At 42.0% G+C, this 21,298-nt stretch overlaps 1 protein-coding gene across 2 annotated transcripts; it reads right to left on the bottom strand.

Annotated features, from left to right (window-relative positions):
• Positions 1-694: 694 nt before the first annotated feature.
• Positions 695-20,990, bottom strand: Rnf168 (ring finger protein 168). 2 transcript variants are annotated; one of them, XM_090344444.1, is made up of 7 exons: positions 20,766-20,990; positions 20,100-20,436; positions 14,405-14,481; positions 10,098-10,277; positions 7,640-7,749; positions 5,380-5,458; positions 695-1,706 (listed from the first exon to the last, which is right to left on the bottom strand). In XM_090344444.1, the coding sequence occupies exons 2-7, from the start codon at positions 20,428-20,430 to the stop codon at positions 771-773; spliced, it is 1,713 nt and encodes a 570-aa protein (XP_090200570.1). In that variant the 5' UTR covers positions 20,431-20,436; positions 20,766-20,990; the 3' UTR covers positions 695-770. The 2 variants fall into 2 exon arrangements, with proteins under 2 accessions (XP_090200570.1, XP_090200561.1); XM_090344435.1 differs by lacking the exon at positions 20,766-20,990 and having other exon boundaries at positions 20,100-20,555.
• Between the last annotated feature and the right edge of the window lie 308 nt (positions 20,991-21,298).

Below are 21,298 nucleotides of genomic sequence, written 5' to 3'. Positions count from 1 at the left end.
TTTCTGGAATAGATTTGTAGAAATACAATTTTCCCAAAATTCAGATAAGTAGCATTTTTAAATTAGATGTGTCAAAAAGCATTTTAAAATTATGGTGTCAAAAAGTTGTAAAACCAAAAACATATTCTATGTCATTTAGTAAAGAGCATGAGGGAGAACATTTTGCCAAAAGGAACCTGCTGTTCATTCTCGTCTTACTCCTTAATTTCCTGGTTTCCCAACTGCAAAGCCATCCTATCTAGCCCCATCCAACTCAAACTCTCTTTTACATAAATAATTTGTGGTTTCAATTTTCCAGAAAATCCATTTAACATTGATCCTAAACTGTTTTATTTTAGCTCAAATAAAATATAATGCTTAAAATTTAAATTGAGATGGAAATTAATGTTGTACATCTCAAGTATTCCTTGGGCTTTTAAATTCTACATAGATTTCTTAACTTGGTGTAGTATAATTTGTTTTGATCACTGCTCATGACAAAAGGTGAGGCTGTCATAAAACATGCAATCTTGGAAAGAGAACAGCTCTTTCGGGACTTCTTGGACTTTAAGGCATTTTTTTCAGTACATAACAGTTACTAACAATGGAAAAGGGTACCTGTTAACTGCTGAGTTTTACAGAAATATATATTCTTGTTTTATAATGACAATCCTTAATGATAACTATGACTACAGAGCAGAAATTTACAACAAACTTGTGAGAATTCTTTAATAGAAAAGCAGCTTCACAACCCAGTGTTAGGTTACAAAATATTCCCTTTTACCCTTGCATTACTGCTTGTATCTCTGAAACATTTGAAAAATACTTTTCTGTGAATTACTAGGCTGAAGGGAATGAGCACTTTTATTTACATTACAATTATCTCTGGTAGAACTTGGCATCTTTTTTCCATTAGCTGAATATTTCAACTGGCTTTTAGAAGAAGGCTGCTGATTTTCATCTCTTGAGCTTTTCCCCCGTTTTGAACACTCTGTGTCGGTTTTTTTCTTGAAGCTCCTATCTTTGGAATTTCTCCTCTGTCCATCAAGGGATTTTTCTGGAGGTGAGGATGTAGCACGTAACTGATACCCATCTGGGGATCCTTTTTGCCTGTTTAGCATCATTTGCTCTTTATCCACCTCCTTCTGAAGTTGTAATGCTAATAACCTGTCCTGTTCTTCTTGTTTATGTCTCTCAAAAAATACACGCTCCATATCTATCAGTTTTTGGGTCAAATTTTTTTCTGTTTCCTCTTGATCTGAGGAAGATTTGGGGAATACTTTTCTTCTTTTTGAAGAAAAGCATGCATCCCCGACTGCTTCAAATGAGGATTCAGTTTTCTTTTTGGAAATATCATTACTTGTCAATAGGTGGAACTCCTTATTTTCTGCTGAACCTGTGCTGTCTCCAGTCTTCTGCATCCTAGCTGACATGATACATCCATTCTCTGTGATGCCACAAGGTGTAAATGTAGCTTCTTCAGAATCAGTTTTAGGTCCCTCATGACTTCTGAGGGACCTATCTTTTTTATGATAGTTTGATCTTGTTATAAATCTTCCTTCAAAGCACTGTTCGGCATCACAGGCACGTAACTGTAACAAAGGTGACTTTATTGAGGACACCGCACCTTGCTCTTGAGTTTCAAGGCATATCTGTGGAGAAAGTGTTGGCATATTCTCTTCGGTGTCTGGCCATATAGGACTTTTGATATCACTACTGTCAATTTCCTGTAGAAAACAAAAACACCAAGTATATAAGGGGAGAACATTAAATCAGAATGTGTAATTCTAAATACATGGAAACTAGCTGAACTGTCACTGAACATAACTTTCACCAGTAGGGTATGTTCTGTCTGTCTCCCTAACAATGGTGGGGATAAATTCAGGGCCTTATACAAGGTAGGCAAGTATCCTATTTCTCAGCTACATTTCCAGCTCCCCTTTCTCTTTTCCTTTAAGTTTTGGTAGCATTAAGAATTACAATCAGGCCGGGAGTTTGGCCTAGTGCTTGCCTAGCAAGCACGAAGACCCGGGTTCGATTCTGTTGCTCAAGTGGTAGAGCCCTAGCCTTGCGAAAATCCAGGGACAGTGCTCAGGCCCTGAGCCCAAGCCCAGGACTGGCCAAAAAAAAAAAAAAAAAAAAAGGAATTACAATCCGGTACCTTGAACATCCTAATTATGTGTATGTGTGTATAATTTTATTATTTTTTTAGTTAATGTGGTACTGAGGAATCAAAACCAAGACCTCATGCATGCTAGGCAAACAATCATTAAGTTACATTCCTATTCCTAGCCCCCTTAACCATTTTTTTTTTTGTCGGTTCTTGGACTTGAACTCTAGGCCTGGGTGCTGTCCCTGAGCTCTTCAGCTCAAGGCTACTGCCCTACCCTTTGACCCACAGCACCACTTCTGGTTTTCTGGTGATTAATTGGATATAAGAGTCTGGCTTTGTAGTGCCTAGGCTGGCTTTGATCCATGATCCTCAGTTCTCAGTCTCCTGAATAGCTAGGATTTTAGGCGTGGACCACTGTACCCAGTCCAGCTCCCTATTCTTAATAGAACTATTTATACTGTGTATTGATTTAGATTAAGACATTCTCTTTCTTTCCTTTCTTCCTTCCCTCCCTCCTTTCCATTTTCCCTCCCTCCCTCCTTTCCATTTTCCCTCCCTTCCTCCTTCCCTCCCTCCCTTCCCTCCCTCACCTGTCCTGGGGCTTGAATTCAAGGTACCTAGCACTTGCTTGTTTAGCTGGCTGGTTAATTGGAGATGAAGTCTTAAGATTTTGCTGCCCCTGCATAGCACCCTCCTGATTACAAGTTGGGGTCACTGACACCTGATTCTGCATTTCTTACTCCTGGTAGATTTTTTTTTTTTTTTAATAAATTAGCTTGATTTAGACTAGCCTTTTTTTTTTTTGTGGTCAGTCGTGGAACTTGAACTCTGAACCTGGGCACTCTCCAAGAGAAATTCAGCTCAAGGCTAGCACTCTACCACTTGAGCCACAGTGCCACTTCCAGTGTTCTGGTGGTTAATTGGAGATAAAATCTCACAGACTTTTGTGCCCAGGCTGGTTTTGAACTGCAATACTCAGATCTCAGCCTCTTGAGGATTACAAGTGGGAGCCATCAGTACTCGGCTCACTGAACTTCTTTTGCTGAAGGCTAGCACTCTACCGCTTGAGTCATAGCACCACTTCTGGCCTTTTCTAAGTAGTTTATTGGAGATAATAGTCTCATAGACTTTCGTGCCCAGGCTGGCTTTGAACCACAATCCTCAGATCTCAGCCTCCTAAGTAGCTAGGAGCCTACTGTAAACAGTTTTATTAGAATACATATAAAAATACTTAGGAATTAACCAAAGATGTAAAGGAATTAAATGAAAACTACAAAAGCCTAACGAAAGAAATTAAAGTGGACACCAGGAAATGGAAAGACATCCCATGCTCATGGGTAGGGAGAACCAATGTAGTGAAAATGGCCAAACTGCCAAAATTGATATACAAATTCAATGCAATTCCCATCAAAATCCTAAAGACATTCTTTACTGAAATAGAAGATACAATCCAAAGGTTCATATGGAACAAGACCTAGAATAGCCAAAACAATTGTAGGCAAAAAGAGCAATACAGGTGGTATTACAATACTAGACTTCAAACTCTACTATAGAGCCAAATAACAAAAACTGCTTTGTATTGGCACAAAAATAGACCAGAAGATCAACGGAAAAGAAGATCCAGAAATAGAACCACATACCTATAGTCAACTTGTATTTGACAAAGGAGACAAAGATATACAGTGGAACAAACACAGCTTATTCAGTTATTGGTGCTGGCAAAACTAGGCAGCCATATGCAGAAAACTAAAAATTGACCCAAGCCTTTCGCCATGCACAAGCATTAACTCAAAATGGATCAAAGACCTCAATGTCAGACCGTAAACCTTGAAACTGCTACACGATAAAGTTGGAGAGACACTGGAACTCATAGGCACAGGCAAAAGATTACTGAACAGAATCCCAACAGGGTCACAATAGATTGGAGAGAGAGTCAATAAGTGGGACTACCTAAAAATAAAGTTTCTGCACAGATAAAACATAGCTATTAAAGTAGAGAGACAGCCAACCAACTGGGAAAAGATATTTACCAATAATACATCAGACAAATGCTTAATACCCAGTATCTACAGGGAACTCAAGAAACTAATCCACCCCAACCCCAACAAACCATTCACTAAATGGGCAAGGGAATAGAAGAGATTAAAATGAAAGAAAAGCATATGAGAAAATGGTCATCATCCATGGTCATAAAGGAAATGCAAATAAAAACAACCCTAAGATACCACCTTACCCCAACAAGAATGGCCAAGATTTTGAACTCAGACAATGACAGATGCTGGCGGGGGTTGTGGAGCAAAAGGAACCCTACTGCACTGCTAGTGGGATTGTAAACAAGTTCAGCCACGCTGGAAAGCAGTGTGGAGGTTTCTTAAAGAACTGAAAATAGACCTTCCCTATGATCCCGCTATACCACTCCTGGGCATCTATCCTGAATATTATAACCCAGGATATGATAAGGACACCTGCTCAGCTATGTTCATCTCTGCACTATTCACAATAGCCAGGCGATGGAAACAATCCAGATGCCCTACTGCAGATGAATGGATACAGAAAATGTGGTATATATACACAATGGAATTCTACATAGCCAACAGACAAGATAAAATAATGACATTCGCAGGGAAGTGGATGAATCTAGAGCGAATCATGCTGAGTGAGACAAGTCAAGACCAAAGGAAAAAAAGGCACATGGCATCGTTAATATGTGGCTATTAGATCCAAAGAGTACAAGAGCGAGGACTCAATATTTGTGTACCCAAGGCTACGGACACGGTATTGGAAATATAAACACAACTACATAGACATAAAAAGTTATGACTCTATAGACATAATGTTTTATTACAAAGATTAATATGTATCTATGACATACAAACCCTCAGCCTAATTTAATTATGTTCTAAAATCTAAGGGCCAGTGATTGTATATAGATTCCCTTCTTGAATACTTGTTTAACATGTCATTTGAAATATGATATAAAAATCAATGTTAATAAATTCTTTAATTAAAAAAAAACAGATATAAGCTCATTCCTTCTCATACTGACTACAATAGCATGGCTAAACAGCTATCAGAGATTTCACTGATTGAGCACAAAAACTAAAGTATCTCTTCCTGGTCCTTCTGAGAAAAGATTTACTGATCCTTAATCTATGTGAAATAAAAATGACTAAGAAAAGGTGCTCCATTAACCATAGTGCTTTTTAATAAGCTAGTGACCTACAGGTACCAGTAATATTGGTCATTTAAAAACTCGCCTAACTAAAGCATTGTTAGCATTAACGTACCTTAGATATGGAGTTTTTCCTATCTTGTACAACTTCAGGCTGTGATGCTGAACGAAATTGAGACTTAGGTGACAAATACCTTAAAGAAAGAAGTTGATCAAAATCTGAATGCATGTATCTGATATAAAGCTAGATTACTGCTTATGCCTAAGGTTGTGTGGCTTACTATCTAGGTGATTTATCAGTGTATGTCATCTCCAGGTCACAGGCATTTGAGTTTAACACCAGGATGAAACTAAAAACACACACAAAAAAACCCAGAAACAAACTGGGGCCAGGAGAGTGGCTTAGTGTAGAGAGCTCACCTAGCATGCACAAAGACCTGGGTTCAATTCCTTGGTATCCTATATACAGAAAAAAAAAAGTTGGAAGTGGTGTTGTGGCTTCAGTGATAGAGCGCTAGCCTTGAAAAAGCCCAAGGACAGTGCCCCAAGCCACAGGATTGGAAAAAAATGAAAACAAAACAAAAAACACAGAATCTAGAGGGAATCATGTTGAATGAGACAAGTCAAAACCAAAGGAACAAAAGGCGCATGGCATCCTCAATATGTGGCTATTAGATCCAAAGAGTACAAGAGCGAGGACTCAATATTTGCATACCCAAAGCTATGGACATGGTAATGGAAATATAAACATAACTATATAGACATAAAAACCTATGACTCTATAGACATAATGTTTTATTTCATAAATATGTATCTATGATATACAAACCCTTAGCCTAATTTTAATTATGTTCTAAAATCTAAGTGCCAGTGATTGTATATAGATTCCCTTCTTGAACACCTGTTAAACATGTCATTTGAAATATGATGTAAAAATCAATGTCAATAAATTCTTTAATAAAAAAATAGCTGAAGATACCATTTTGTCTTTGGAGGTCAAGAGTAATAAACCCTTTAATCTCTCTTCAAAGAAAAAACACAGAAAACAAAACAAAACAAAATCCACTTTGAAATTGTACATCAGTAGGTATGGTTCATTGGTAGAATTGCTGCCTGTGATTTCCTGGGATGTGGGTATGGATGAAGTATAGAACGACTACCCAATAAGTGCATATAAGGCCCTGAGCTGAAACACTTTTACCACCAAAGGGGGGAAAAGAGATTTCAATACACTACTATAACAGCACCTGATGTTTTGGTAAAGGGAAATAAATTTAAGTGCTGGAAAAATGGAATTCTGGTGGGAATATAAAATAATCTATGTGTCAATTTTTAAAATTCTTTCAATGATCTATATGGGATCAGACTTCTTTTTTTTGGCCAGTCCTGGGGCTTGAATTAAGGGCCTGGACACAGTCCATGAACTTCTTTTGCTCAAGGCTAGCACTCTATCACTAGCCATAGCGTTACTTCTGGCTTTTTCTTTGTATGTGGTACTGAGGAATCAAAGAACAAGCACTTTACCACTAAACAACATTCCCAGACCTGGGACCAGCTTTTCACTTAAATTTAAACCAAGAAATAGAAATCCAACTGGCCATTTTTGTGAAAAGGGGAATAATATGAAAATCCTGAGCAAGCAAGATTAAAAAGTGTAAATCTGGGCCGGGAGTTTGGCCTAGTGGTAGAGTGCTTGCCTAGCATCCACGAAGACCCAGGTTCAATTCCTCAGCACCACATACACAGAAAAAAGCTGGAAGTGGTACTGTGGCTCAAGACTCTAGCCTTGAAAAAAGTCCAAGGACAGTGCTCAGGTCCTGAATTCAAGCCCTACAAATGGAAAAAAAAAAAAAAAAGTATAAGTCTACCAAAATAAGAAGTTAGGTAAAAAGCATGCCAGCCTTCACTTCTCTCTACATGATAGCCATGAATAAAATATGCAATTCTTTTCTTTTTACTTTGCTACCAGGGATCTGAGATGGCTAAGCAAACATAACCACTGAGCTATACCCTTAGCCCTCCTCCCTCCCTTTTTTTTTGGCCAGTCCTGAGCTCAGGGCCTGAGCACTATCCTTGGACTTTCTCAAGGCTAGAGATCTACCACTTGAGCCTCTGCACCACTTCTAGCTTTTTTCTATGTATGTGGTACCGAGGAATAGAACCTGCGTCTTTATGCATGCTTGGCAAGCACTCTACCACTAGGCCAAACTCCCGGCCACAGCCCCTTCTTTTTTACTTTGAATCAATCTCAGATTATCTTCAGGGTTTCATGTTTAGACAGCATGGACAAACTCATAATCAATGGTCTATATGAACAAAAAAAACCAAAGGCACATAATAGGTGGTCACTAAATAATTCAATCAGGTTCACTTACTTTTGAATATTTCCAGTATTTCTTTGTTGGTTTTTATGTTTCTTTTGTGACTTGGCTGTAACTTGATCAAATTTTCTGGAATTCAGGGGAGAAGCCTCATCGAAATTGTTCTTCAATACAAAAAGCATGAAAGGCATTAATACAGAGAACTTTATGACAAAATAAATGAATTGGATTAAACTCAGATTTTCAGGAATAATATGAGTAACCAGTGCTGGGTATTTGAATTTTTGTGTCTATAAAAGGTCCTGGAACTAACTGTTTTAAGACAACAAGGGATGCTATGTAAATAAAATTAAGGCCAGGAGTGTGGCTTAGTGGTAGAGTTCTTGCCTAGCATGCATGAAGCCCTGGGTTTGATTCTTCCATACCGCATACACAGTAAAAGCTAGAAGTGATGCTATGGCTCAATCGGTAGAACACTAGCCTGAAGGAAAGCCAAAGACAGTGCTTAGGCCCTGAGTTCAAGCCCCAGACTGGCAAAAAAAAAAAAAAGTAAGAGCTCATCAGCTCAAGGCTATCGCCCTACCCTTGAGCCAAGCCCCTCTTCTCATTTTCTAGAGATTAATTGGAGATAGGAGTCTCAGGTCCTTTGGTGTGTCAGTTGGCTTTGAACCTTGATTCTCAGATCTCAGCCTCCTGAGTAGCTAAGATTACAGGCATGAGCCACCATGCCCAAGTTGATAAATCTACTCTTCATCTTCAGTTTCCTTATTTTATGTTTCTCAATGCAAATCTACTCAAATTTTGAGAAAAAGAAATTGAATTCACAAAGCTTGAGTATGTAATTCTAAATTGTAATATTCTCAAAAAGACCTATCAATTCTAAGTATACTTCATTTTAGTAAGTATATTCTAAAGTTGTTTGAAAGCAAACAATTATTTTATTTTATAATTTTATTAATTTATTTTTTTGTGGGTCATGTGCCTTGAACTCTGGGCCTAGGCACTGTCCCTGAGCTCTTCAGCTCAATGCTACCCCCCTACCCTTGGGCCTAGGCATTGTTCCTGAGCTCTTCAGCTTAAGGCTACTGCCCAACCTCTGAGCCATAGCCCCACTTCCCATTTTCTAGTGGTAAATTAGAGATAAGAGTCTCACAGTCTTTAGTGCTGGGGCTGGCTTTGAACCTTAATCCTCAGATCTCAGCCTCTTGAGTAGCTAGGATTATAAGCAGGAGCCACCGCCCCAGCAACAAATTATTTTGAAAGTTCTCTAGTGTGAATGTCTTGGATGTTCTTAGATGACTATAGAGATTGTAGTTGCTAAGGCTCATCTTCAGAAATCCTAATTCCAACATCTAGCATGAGAATTTGCATTTTACAGGAGTTCTGAATACCAGGATCTGGTGGTTCACAAATATTCCTAACTACTCAGAGGGCTAAGACTTGGAGAACTGTGGTTTGGGTCTAGCTGGAGTCCTGGATCAAGAGGTAGGGCTACAGCCTTAAACAAGCAAGTAGAACCAGTGTGAAGCCCTAAATTCAAGTTGTGGTACCTGTGGAAAAACAAATCTAAGTGATTCCACAAAGTCTCATAAGCTATTGGATATAACTGTCCTTTGATTTTACAGAATGTGTTTCTCAGCCAGGTGCTGGTGGCTCACACCTATAATTCATATATTCGGGAGGCAGAGATCTGAGGATTGAAGTCAAAAGCCAATCCCAGGCAGGAAAGTCTGGGAGACTTTTATCTCTAATTAACCAGAAAACTAGAAGTGGAGCTATGGCTCAAAGTGGTAGACACTAGCCTTGAGCAAAAAAAGCTCAAGGACAGCACTCATGCCCCAATTTCAAGCCTACAATAGACTGAAAAAAAGGGGGGGAGGGGCAGGAGCATGGCCTAGTGGTAGAGTGCAGAAAAAGCAGGAAGTGGAGCTGTTGCTCAAGTGGCAGGGTGCTAGCCTTGAGCAAAACGTCCAAGGACAGTGTCCAGGCCCTGAGTTCAAGCACTAAGTACTAACAACAACAAAAAAAAAAAATCAGAAGTTTTTGTGTTAGATCTAGAGACATGGCTCAAGAGACAGAACATATGCCTAAGAAGTGTTAGGTCCTTAGTGAAAATCATCCCACTCACACAGAGGAAAAAAAAAAAAAGAGAGAGTGAAAATATCCTCATATGGCTTCTAGTTATGGTGATAGCTTCTTCAGTTAGTTTTGTTTTTGTAGGTTGTGGGACTTGAACTCTGGCCCTGGGCACAGTCCCTGAGCTCTTCAGCTCAAGGCCACTACCCTACCCCTTGAGCCACAGCCCTACTTCCGGGTTTTCTGGTGGTTAATTGCAGATAAGAATCTCAAGGACTTTAGTGTTGGGCTGGCTTTGAACCTCAATCTTCGGATCTGAGCCACCTGAGTAGCTAGGATTACAGGTGTGAGCCACTGTGCCCAGATGCTTCTTCACTTTTTTGAAAACCAAAGCAATAGAAATGTTACTATTTCATGGTTTGCTCTTAAAACTTACAATATTAATGCTTAGCCTTCTTGCCAGTTCTTCATCACTTTTCAGTTGCTCTTTCAGTTCACTTCGTCTTTTTTCTGCCTGTCTGTTTTCTTCCTCTTCTTCTTCTGCCAGCAACCTCTGTATGTATGCTTCACTGACTTTATTTTCTTCTTCCTCAGTGGCTCGTCGTTCTGCTTCCACCTTAAACATGATTAATAGAGGTCATTCTCTTATAAACTTTTCCTGGCACTCTACCAGCTGAGCCACTTCCAGATTTTTTGTTAATTAACTAGAGATAGGAGTCTAATTGACTTTTCTGCCCAGGATGACTTCAAATAAAAATTCTCAAATCCAGCCTTGTGATTAGCTAGGATTTCCAGGCATGAGCTATCAGTGTCTGGTTCTCTGAACTTTTTTAACATACTACAATCCTAATAGTAAAAAGAACCAATTGGAAATAATTTACCTCAAATCTACAGAGGCACATTCTCTCAGAACAGTTCAAGCAGGTTCGCTTAGGAAGCCTGTCCTAGAAATCTTGAGACCAAGAAGACCCATACCTCTTTTATCATCAGTTTCTACTACACTATCACACAAATATAGTTTTTCTTGGAAACATTTGACTTCGTGCTTAAAATGGCATCTACTGAGTAAGGTAAGCTTACCTTACTGAATCAACTCTAGCAAAGAAGATAGAATGATCAACACTCGCTAAACTAATCAGGACCTATCCTTCAAATCAATCAGGGGCAGTGCTGAACAGGCAACTACTATAGCAAGTACAATGTATAGAGGAAAAACAGACATAAACAACAACAAAGGGCTGGAGTTTGGTCTAGTGGTAGATTGCTTGCCTAGCATGCATGAAGACCTGGGTTCCATTCCTCAGTACCACATGCATAGAAAAAGCTGGGAGTGGGGCCAGGAGTTTTGGCCTACTGGTAGAGTGCTTGCCTAGCATGCAGGAAAACCCAGGTTTGATTCCTCCGTACCACATATGGTGCTGAGACTCAAAGTGGTAGAACTCCAGCCTTGAGAAAACCCAAGGACAGTGCTCAGGCTCTGAAGCACCAGGACTGGAAAAAACAAACAAAACAAAAAACAAAGCCAAGTAACTTGCCAGGTCCTGGTGGCTCATGCCTGTAATCCTAGCTACTCAGGAGGCTGAGATCTGAGGATTGAGGTGCAAAGCCAGCCTGAACGAAAAAGTCTGTGAAACTCATCGCCAAATAATCATCAGAAAATGGAAAGTGGAGCTGTGGCTCCAAGTGGTAGAGCTAAAGGGCTCAGGAACAGCACCCAGACCCAGAGTTCAAGCCTCATAACCAAAAACAAAGAACATTAACAACAACAACAAAAAACCAAGTAGGACTGGGAACGTAGCTCAGTGCTAGAGTGCCTGCCTGCCTGCCATGCACAAAGCCCTGGGTACCACATACACAGAAAAAGCTGGAAGTGGTGCTGTGGCTCAAGTAGCAAAGCGCTATTCTTGAGTAAAAAGTGTCCAAGGACAGAGCCCAGGACCTGAGTTCAAGCCACACAAACAACCAAGTAACTTACTTTTACGTGTGCTGATTCTGGGACTTGAACCCATGGCTTGGGAGATGTTCCTGAACATTTGTGCTCAAGGATAGAGCTCTACTACTTAAGCCACACTTCCATTTCTGGTATTTTGGTAGTTAAATAGAGTCTCACAGACCTTCTTGCCCCAGCCTGGCTTTGAACCACAATTCTGAGATTTCAGACTCCTGAGTAGGAACGAGCCACTAGTGCCCAGAAGCTTTTTTTTGTTGGTCGTGGGGCTTGAACTCTAGGCCTGGGCACTGTCCCTTAGCACTTCAGCTCAAGGCTGGCGCTCTACCAGTTTGAACCACAGCTCTACTTCTTGTTTTCTGGGTGGTTAATTGGAGATGAGTTTCATAGACTTTTGTGTCCAGGCTAGCTTTGAACTGTGATCCTCAGATCTGTTTCCTGTGTAGCTAGGATTATAGGTGTGAGCTACTGGTGCTCACTGCCCAGAAACTTTTGCAGTCACTTAAACTAATTGCCTAAAAGAATACATCCAGGTGCAGTGGCTCATGACTAATAATTCCACATACTCAGGAAGCTGAGATCTGAGGACAGTGATTCAAAGCTAGCCTGGGCAGGAAAAGGCCTTGAAACACTCATATCCAATTAGGCAGCATAATGCTGGTAGTGGAACTGTGGCTCAAGTCCAAGTCTTGAGAGATTAAAAGCTAGGAGACAGTACTTCCCAGATCTAAGCTATTGGGAGCTGGTGGGTTTGTACGCATGTGTACGAACACGCACAGCTTTTGCGGCTCTCTCAGTGAGGATAGAACTCAGTGTCTCATGTATACTAGACAAGTACCCTTTATATACTTTTTTCAGTGTGATGGTACTGGGACACAGGAACTTACACTTCGTTAGGCAGGCATTCTATCACTTGAACCATACCCCTATCTCTAAAAAGTTTATTTCTTTTGTCAGTCATGAGGCTTGAACTCCAAGCCTGGGTACTGTCCTTGGTTTTTTTTTTTTTTTAAGACAGAAAAGAGTTTATGGGAGAGAGAGCAGTTTGAGGGGCTAATAAAAAGAAAGAATATCCTTGAGCCTTTTGCTCAAGGCTAGCACTACCACTTGAGCCACAACTCCACTTCTGATTTTTGTTTTATTTTGTTTGGGAGTTGTTCACAAGCCTTTTTGTGCTCAAGACTAGCACTCTTACTACTGGAGCCATAGAACCACTTCCAGCTTTTTCTAGGTAGTTTACTGGATATAAGAGTCTCACATACTTAGAAGTGGAGCTGTGGCTCAAGTGGTAGAATGCTAGTCTTGAGCACAAAATGGCTCAGGGACAATGCCTAGCCTTGAGTTCAAGCCCCATGACTGACAGAAAAAAATTTTAAAAAAGTGCCGGGAATGTGGCTTAGTGGGGTAGAGTGCTTGCCTAGCATGCATGAAGTCCTGGATTTGATTCTTCAGTACCACATAAACACAAAATGCCGCAAGTGGCAATATGCTCACCTGGTACAGTGCTAGCCTTGGGCAAAAAGAAACCCAGAAACAATGCTTTGTGCTCTGAGTTCAAGCCACATGACTCACAAAAACAAACAAAAAAAGAGTCTTACAGACTTTCCTGTCCAGGCTGGCTTTGAATCTCTTTCCTCAGATCTCAGCATCCTGTGAAGCTAGGAATACAGGCATGAGCCACTGGCACCTTGACCTAAAAAGTATTTGGTTTAATGCAGTTACTACTAGCCTGTAATCCTAGTACTAGAGAAGCTGTAGGTTTGAGGACAGCCTGTGTGTTTAACAAAACACTACACAGTGAAGGGCTAGGAGTTCAGCCTAGTGGTAGAGTGCTTGCATGAAGACCTGGGTTCGATTCCTCTGTACTGCATATATAGAAAAGGCTGGAAGTGGTGCTGTAGCTCAAGTGGTAGAGCTCTAGCCTTGAGGAAAGCCCAAGAACAGTGTTCAAACCCTAAGTTCAAGCTCCAGGACTAGCAAAAAAAATCAAAAGTGAATGTGGCTACTAGAAAAATTTCACTTATACAGTGGCTCAAATGTGTATTCCTCATATTAACCAACAATTTATTATCCCTTTCCATCCTTGCACCTCAGGACAATGACATCTCCATACTTGAATGCTTAGGGATCCCTACTAAGGACACCAACTTTGAACAAGTACATTAAAACCAGTTTATGAAGCTGGGCGCGGTAGCTCACACCTGGAATCCTTGCTACTCAGGAAGCTGAGATCTGAGGATCGAAGTTCAAAGCCAGCCCTGATACTACCTACAGACCTTGAGACTCATATCTCCAATTAACTACTAGAAAACTAGAAGTGGTGCTGTGGCTCAAGGGGTAGGGTGGTAGCCTTGAGCTAAAATGCTCAGGGATAGCCCCCAGGTCAGAGGTCAAGTCCCAAGACTGAAAAAACAATCCCCCCCAAAAACCTAGTTTATGACTATTTTGAATAAATACCTTAAAATAGAGCCCATATAAATACATTAAAATCACTTATTTTTCAATATACAGTAGTCATATAAAATATGAAACTATAGGGGCCGGGAGTGGTAGAGTGCTTGCCTAGCATGCATGGAGACCTGGGTTCGATTCCTCAGTACCACATACATAGAAAAAAGCTGGAAGTGGTGCTGAGGTTCAAGTGGTAGAGCTCTAGCCTTGAGAAAGTCCAAGGACCGTGCTCAGGCCCTGAGCTCAAGCCCAGGACTGGCAAAAAAAAGAAAAAGAAAAAATATGAAACTATATGTAAAACCTGAGACTGAAAACATAATAGAAAGAAACTATTTAGCACTTACCTTGCTTATTTCCTCTTCATATTCTTTCCTCAGTTCCCCAGGTTTACTTAATAGACGAATTGGCTGATAGTTGTCAACTGTTCCATATGAAAAACAAATAGTCATAAGGGCAACAGAGAACTTTATGGCTAATCTTGCCTTCCACTAAAATTAACATACATATTCAAACAAAAATGTAACTATTAATACTTATAGTAATACTATCTTATTTTAGAATTCCATTTTAAAATGCAAGAAGTTTTTTGGCTCCCAGTGGCACATAAATAATATGCTTAATCCTTTCTCTATACATCATTACTAGAGTTAATTTTAACTCCATAAAACAAAATATTGTAAAGAAACATTCAGAAAACAAGAACAGGTGACTACTACTATTAGGAAATTAACTCTAGCTTTGAGAAAGTCCAAGGACAGTGCTCAGGCTCTGAGCTCAAGCCCAGTACTGGCAAAAAAAAAAAAAAAAAAAAGTAATTTGAACCAGGCACCAGTGGCTCGAAACTGTAATCCTAGATACTCAGGAGACTGAGATCTGAGGATTGCAGTTTGAAGTCAGCCCAGGTAAGAAAAGTCCACAAGACTACAAGACTCATTTCCAATAAAACACCAAAAAGCTCGAAATGAAACTGTGGCTCAAATGGTACAGCACTAGCCTTGAGCACAAAAGCTTAGGGACAACACCTAGGTCCCCTGAGTTCAAGCTGCAGAACTGGCATGCACACAACAGAAAGCAAGAAAGCAAAAGCAAGGGGGAGAGAGATGGGAGGAGGGGAGAGGGAAGGAGGAATGAGGGAGGAGAAAAGAAAACCAATAAATTCCAGATATGTCAATTCCTTCAATTTAAGTATTGGCACCCAATGATCATTTTTTAAAAAATGTCTATAGATTTCATATGGTCTATAGGCCAGCAATGTGCAAATTCTGCTCCAGAGGAACTAAAAACTGTGGGACTATTCCAGAACAAGTTGGAACAGCACAAACTATGGATTTGATCCTCATCACAGCAAAAAGGAAAAAACAAAAAGCCAGCATTGGGGGGCTGGGAATGTCGCTTTGTACATGAAGCCCTGGGTTCAATTCCTCAGTAACACATAAACTGAAAAAGCCAGAAGTGATACTGTGGCTCGTGTGGCAAAGTGCTAGCCTTGAGCAAAAGAAGCTTAGGGACAGTGCCCAAGCCTTCGGGACAGTTCAAGCTCCAGGAACGCCTCCCCCTGCCCACCAAAAACAACAAAATAAAACACCCCAGCAATAGTAACAACATTAAAAAAAAAAACAGTAAAAATAACTTTTAGCTTTACACCCGTGATCCTAGAGAGGCTGAGACGAGAGGATCTCGGTTGAAAACCTATCTAGGCAGAAAAGCCCATGAGACTCATCTCCAATTAACTACCCAAAAGTGAGAAGTGGGGCTGTAGTTCAAGGGATAGTTTGCTGGCCAGGAGTCTGGCCTAATGATAGAGTGCTTGCCTAGCATGCATAAAGCCCTGGGTTTGATTCTTGGGTACCACATACACAGAAAAAGCTGGCAGTGGTGCTGTGGCTCAAGTGGTAGAGAGCTAGCCTTGAAGAAAGCCCAAGGACAGTGCTCAGCCCCTGAGTGGAGAGAGAGGAGAGAGAGGAGAGAGGGGAGAGAGAGAGGAGAGAGGAGAGAGAGAGGGAGAGAGAGAGAGAGAGAGAGAGAGAGGGAGAGAGAGAGGGAGAGAGAGAGGGAGAGGGAGAGAGGGAGAGAGAGAGGGAGAGGGAGAGAGGGAGAGAAAGAAAGAGAGAGAGAGAGAGAGAGAGAGAGAGAGAGAGAGAGAGAGAGAGAGAGAGAGAGCGAGCGAGAGAGAGAGCGAGAGCGAGCGCGCGCGCGCGAGAGGAGAAAGTAACCTTGAAGCACTGTCAGGGACAGTGCCTGGACCCTGAATTCAAACTCCAAGACCAGTAGAAACTACAAATAATAACTCTTGCTTTGTTGGTACTAGGGTTTGTGCTCAGGGTCTCAGTTATTAGATTGCTGCTGAGTTACACCTGCAGTCCTGGGGTAGGGTGGTAGCTTTCAGCTGAAGAGCTCAGAGACAATGCCCAGGCCCAGAATTCAAGTTCCATGGCCCACAAAAACAACAAAAAGAATTAAAGAAAGGTATAGGAAGGTGTGGTGCTAATATAGCTTATCAGTAAACAGTTAAAAAAAAAACTTAAAAAAAAAAAAAAAGCACTGGTGACTCATTCTAGTAATCCTAGTTATTCAGGAGGCTGATACCTGAGTTCAAAGTCAGCCTGGGCAGGAAAGTCAACCACCAGAAAACCAGAAATGGAGCTGTGGCTCAAAGTGGTAGAGAGCTAGCCTCAAAAGAGTTAGGAACAGTACCCAGACCCTGAGTTCAAACCCTTAAGTTCAGAAAATAAGCCTATCACTAGGGATACATTCTATCAAAGAGGACAGCTCTCTATCCATTACTTAGGGTGCTTACAAATGGAGGTGGCTAAAATATCTAACCTGTATAACATTCAAATGTCAGGCAAACTATATTTTTTTCTAATGGAACAAACTATAAATAGCCATTAAAAAAAAAAAACTGTAGACATAATGAATTAAAATTGTTATTTGTGGGGCAGGGAGTTTGGCCTAGTGGTAGAATGCTTGCCTAGCATGCATGAAGACCTAGGTCTTTTTTTTTTTTTTTTTTTTTTTGTGGGTCACTTGGCCTGAGTGTTCCCCTGAGCTCCACAGCTCAAGGCTACCACCCTACCCCAGGGCCTGGGTGTTGTCCCTGAGCTCTATAGTTCTAGGCTACTGTCCTACCCTTGAGCCAAGCCTCACTTCCCGTTTTCTAGAGGTTAATTGGAGATAAGAGTCTCAGGTCATTTTGTGCCTGGGATGGCTTTGAATCTTGAGCCTCAGAGCTCAGCATCTTGAGTAGATAGCTAGGATTACAGGTGTGAGCCACTGCACCTGGCTGAAGCACCAGGTTCTATTCCTTAGTAGCACATACATAGAAAAGCCTGAAGTGGTGCTGTGCCTTGAGGGAAACCCAAGGACAGTGCTTGAGCTCTGAGTTCAAACTCCAGGACTGGCACAAAAAAAAAGAAAAAGAAAAATGTTATTTGCATCCAACATCTAAGAAAAGCATTGTTAGCTTTCCTTTCCTTTCTGTCCCTTTTCCTTACCTCTCTTTTCTTTTTTCTACCTCTCCTTTTCTTCTTCCTTTTTTTTGGGGGGGGGGGGGCATGTCATGGGGCTTGAACTAGGCCTGGGCACTGTCCCTGAGCTCTTCAGCTCAAGGCTACTGCCCTAACCTTGAGCCAAGCCCCATTTCCCATTTTCTAGAGATTAACTGGAGACAAGAGCAACTCTTGGACTTCAGTGCCAGGACTGGCTCAAATCTCAGCCTTCAGAGTAGCTAGGATTACAGGTATGAGCCACCACACCTGGCTTAATTTTATTTTTAAAAAATTGTACAAAGATATTTCAATTCAACATGTCTATCGAGTATTATTGGGTGCTATTTCTTGATTCTAAGCATATGAGGAATTAAAATCCTTTTTATAGGCCCTGACAAGTCAATGTTTGCTACATATTGGAAACAAATTAACATTGCTCAGTTCTAGTTAACAATAAAACTGCTGTTGCAACTGATTTAAGTGAAATGAGTGTTTCTCCTAGGTATCCATGAGTTACTAAAGGAAGAATCACTATGCCTTTTTGTTTTGTTTTTTATACTGAAATAAAAATCTTAGTTTAGGGTCTTGAGCTTGGTCTAGTGGTAGAGTCCTTGTCCAGGTTTGATTCTTTGGTACCATATACATAGAAAAAAGCTGGAAATGGTGCTGTGACTCAAGTGGTAAAGCTCTAGCCTTGAGAAAGCCCAAGGACAGTGCTCAAGCCCTAAGTTCAAGGCCCTAAGTTCAAGGCCCAGGACTGGAAAAAAAAAAAAATCTTAGTTTAACAACAAGAATGTCCAAGCTAGGTGCCAGTGGCTCATGCCTATAGTTACTCAGGATGGTCTGAAGAGCACCATTCAAATCCAGCCTGGGCAGTAAAGTCCATGAGACTCTCTCTAATTAACCTTAAAAGCCAGAAGTAGAGCTGTGGCACAATGGAAAGAAAGAGGGCTGGGAGTTTGGCCTGGTGGTAGAGTGCTTGCCTAGCATGCCCAAAGACCAGGGTTTGATCCCTCAGTACCACATCATAGAAAAAGCTGGAGTGGTGCTATGGCTGGTGTTAGAGCGCTAGCCTTGAGGAAGCCCAAAGACAGTGTGGCTCAGGCCCTGAGTTCAAGCCCCTGGACTGGCAGAAGGAAGGAAGGAAGGAAGGAAGGAAGGAAGGAAGAGTAGGCTTAGGGACAGGGTGCTGGCCCTGAGTTCAAGCCTCAGGGGTGGCAAATAAGTTTGTACAAACTGGTGATGGTCACACTCAGAATGTAACATTGAACATTGAATGATGACACTGAATTGTTTACATAAAAATGGTTAAAATGGCACTTTGTTACATCACAATTTAAAAATAATGATATATCCCAAAACACTAAATTGAACTTTAAGTAGATGAACTTATATGGCAACATATCTCAATAAAGCTATTTAAAAAAAGGTAACTATTGTTTAAGAGCAGTTGAAATGGCAAATTTTCTTCAATAATTTTTGCCATAATAAATAAAGAAGTAAAAAGCAAGTAGGTACACCACAAAACAGGCAAGTAATAAGCCGAGACACAACGCCTAGCGGCTTACAGCAGTTGGAGGCAAGCTGGCAGCCAAGTGTTCAGTCTGGGGCCCTTGGGGCACCAGGTGGTAACTAAAAATGTCAACTAGCTATAACTCATAAGAGGAGGCTATTTTAGGCCCACTGTAAGCTTAAGAGAGAACGAAATGGAGATTCAAGCCAGAGAAAGTAACGAAGTAAAAAAAAAAAAATACTAATACAGAAACTGGGAAGTAAAAAAAAAAAAAGCTAACACTGAAACTGGAAGGGTTTTTGTTTTTTGGTGGGTCATGGGGCTTGAATTCGGCCTGGGCGCTGTCCCTGAGCTCTTCAGTTCAAGGCTACCGCTCTACCCTTGAACCAAGCCCCACTTCCCGTTTTCTAGGGGTTAATTGGCAGTAAGTCTCAGGTCCTTTTGTGCCGGTCTGGCTTTGAACCTTGATCCTAAGATTTCAGCCTCATGACTAGCTAGGATTACAGGCATGAGCCACCGCTTCTGGAGGTTTTTTTTTTTTTTTCTTTCTGTTGCTGTAGTACAGTACGACCATTTCTCATCTGTTAATACTTGCTTTTCATAGAACGGGCAATATTCCCTGCCACTCCATTTTTTTTTTTGCCAGTCCTGGGGTTTGAACTCCGGGCGTGGGCACTGTCCTCCAGCTTTCTTAAGGCTAGAGGCTCCTCTGAGCCACAGCACCACCTCCAGCTTTTTTTTTTTCTGTGTATATGGTACCGAGGAATCGAACCCAAGGCTTCGTTTCGTGTATGCTAGAGGCGAGCACTCTATCATTAAGCCATGTTCCCGCCCCGCTTCATTTTTAACTCAAGCAGAATCGAACTCCACTGGACCATTCTCATAGCAGCCAAAATTTAACGGCTTTTAATCAACATTTTGGGGGCCCATAAATCCAAAATCTCCAGTGTTAAAAAAAAAGGGGGGGGGTGTTGTGGTTTACTTTTTCCAAAAAGAGATTCGAGATAGAAGCTAACACACACGACAGGTTTTACTCACCGATTTCCTCTGATTCTTGCCCAGAGACCCTTCGTTTGCATTCCTCCGGGTAGTGTTTCTGAATCGTCTCCCAGAGTTCCACATTGACCAGAGAATTTCTACGGGCATGGTACCGCGTCCACGAAGAGACCCGGCGGCGACAGAAAGGACAGCATAAACTGGCCTTTTCCACAGTCGACTGGAAACATGAACGACACAGCGTGTGGTTACAAGGGAGGGTCACGGGCTCCATGAGGATTTCCACACAGATCTGGCACTGGCATTCCGACAGGGACGGGACTGCGTCTTTGAATCCAGCCATTTTACCAAGTAGAGGCGGCCTCGCCAACATCAACACCTGAAAAACAGACAGTCCTGTTTTCGGCCAGCTACCGAGCAAGCCGGTGAACTGTCTGGAGTTTCATTTTAGGGCCTCAGCCTAAGAGCCGGGAGGCCCGAGGGGCGTTAGCCGCGCCGCGCGGCGCAGGGGGCGTGAGGTAAACAGAATCACCAAGCGAGGCGGGTCCCAGCTTTCTAAAGACGGGCGACAGGCGAGAGAATTAGTATACGCTTCGCGCAGGCAGCGTGGCTGCCCCTACGTAGGAGCCCCACGGCTGCACAAGGCAGACGGGGACTCCCGTGACCTCTCGGCGCGAAAAGTCCGCGCCGAGCTCCGCTCCTCCTCACACGGGCAACTCCGGCGAGAAGCCCCTAGGCCTCCGCTTCGAGAACGCCGAGGCGTCGGTCCGGACCGCAGGCTCCAGCTACAGCACGACTTTCCGTTCTACCGTTGCTGGGGGGGAGGGGCTGAGCCCCATGGCCCCGCTTTGGGGCGCACCGAGTTTCCCCAGGCTCCCAGTCGCGACCCGCCTCTTTCCTCACGGGTCTCTCCAGCCGACTGCGCGGTAGCCCGAGCTGTGAGACTAGCGCTTGTGACGTCACAACTGCCCGCCAAAACTGCACTTCCTATGCAGAGAATGGTCCAAGGGCAGAGGCGGCTAAGCTTCGGAGGGGCGGGACTTCCGGGAACCTGAGCGAGCTTCCAGGCTTGGAAGGTTAGGCTTTGCCCCGCCCCACTCGCCCCGCCCTACACCACTGCCGCAAGCTCTGCCTAGTCAGCTGGTTTGCACTCAGCTGCGGAAACTTTTGATTACCCTCTTGGAAGAAAAATAAGTCTCCGAACAAAGACCGGATTAGTAACTCTTTTTTTTTTTTTTTTT

This window comes from Megascapheus bottae, chromosome 1, assembly GCF_031878675.1.
Source record: "Megascapheus bottae isolate mThoBot1 chromosome 1, mThoBot2.hap1, whole genome shotgun sequence".
NCBI lineage: Eukaryota > Metazoa > Chordata > Mammalia > Rodentia > Geomyidae > Megascapheus > Megascapheus bottae.
Note: the sequence above shows the minus strand (reverse complement) of the source record. Positions and strands in the feature narration are given on the sequence as shown.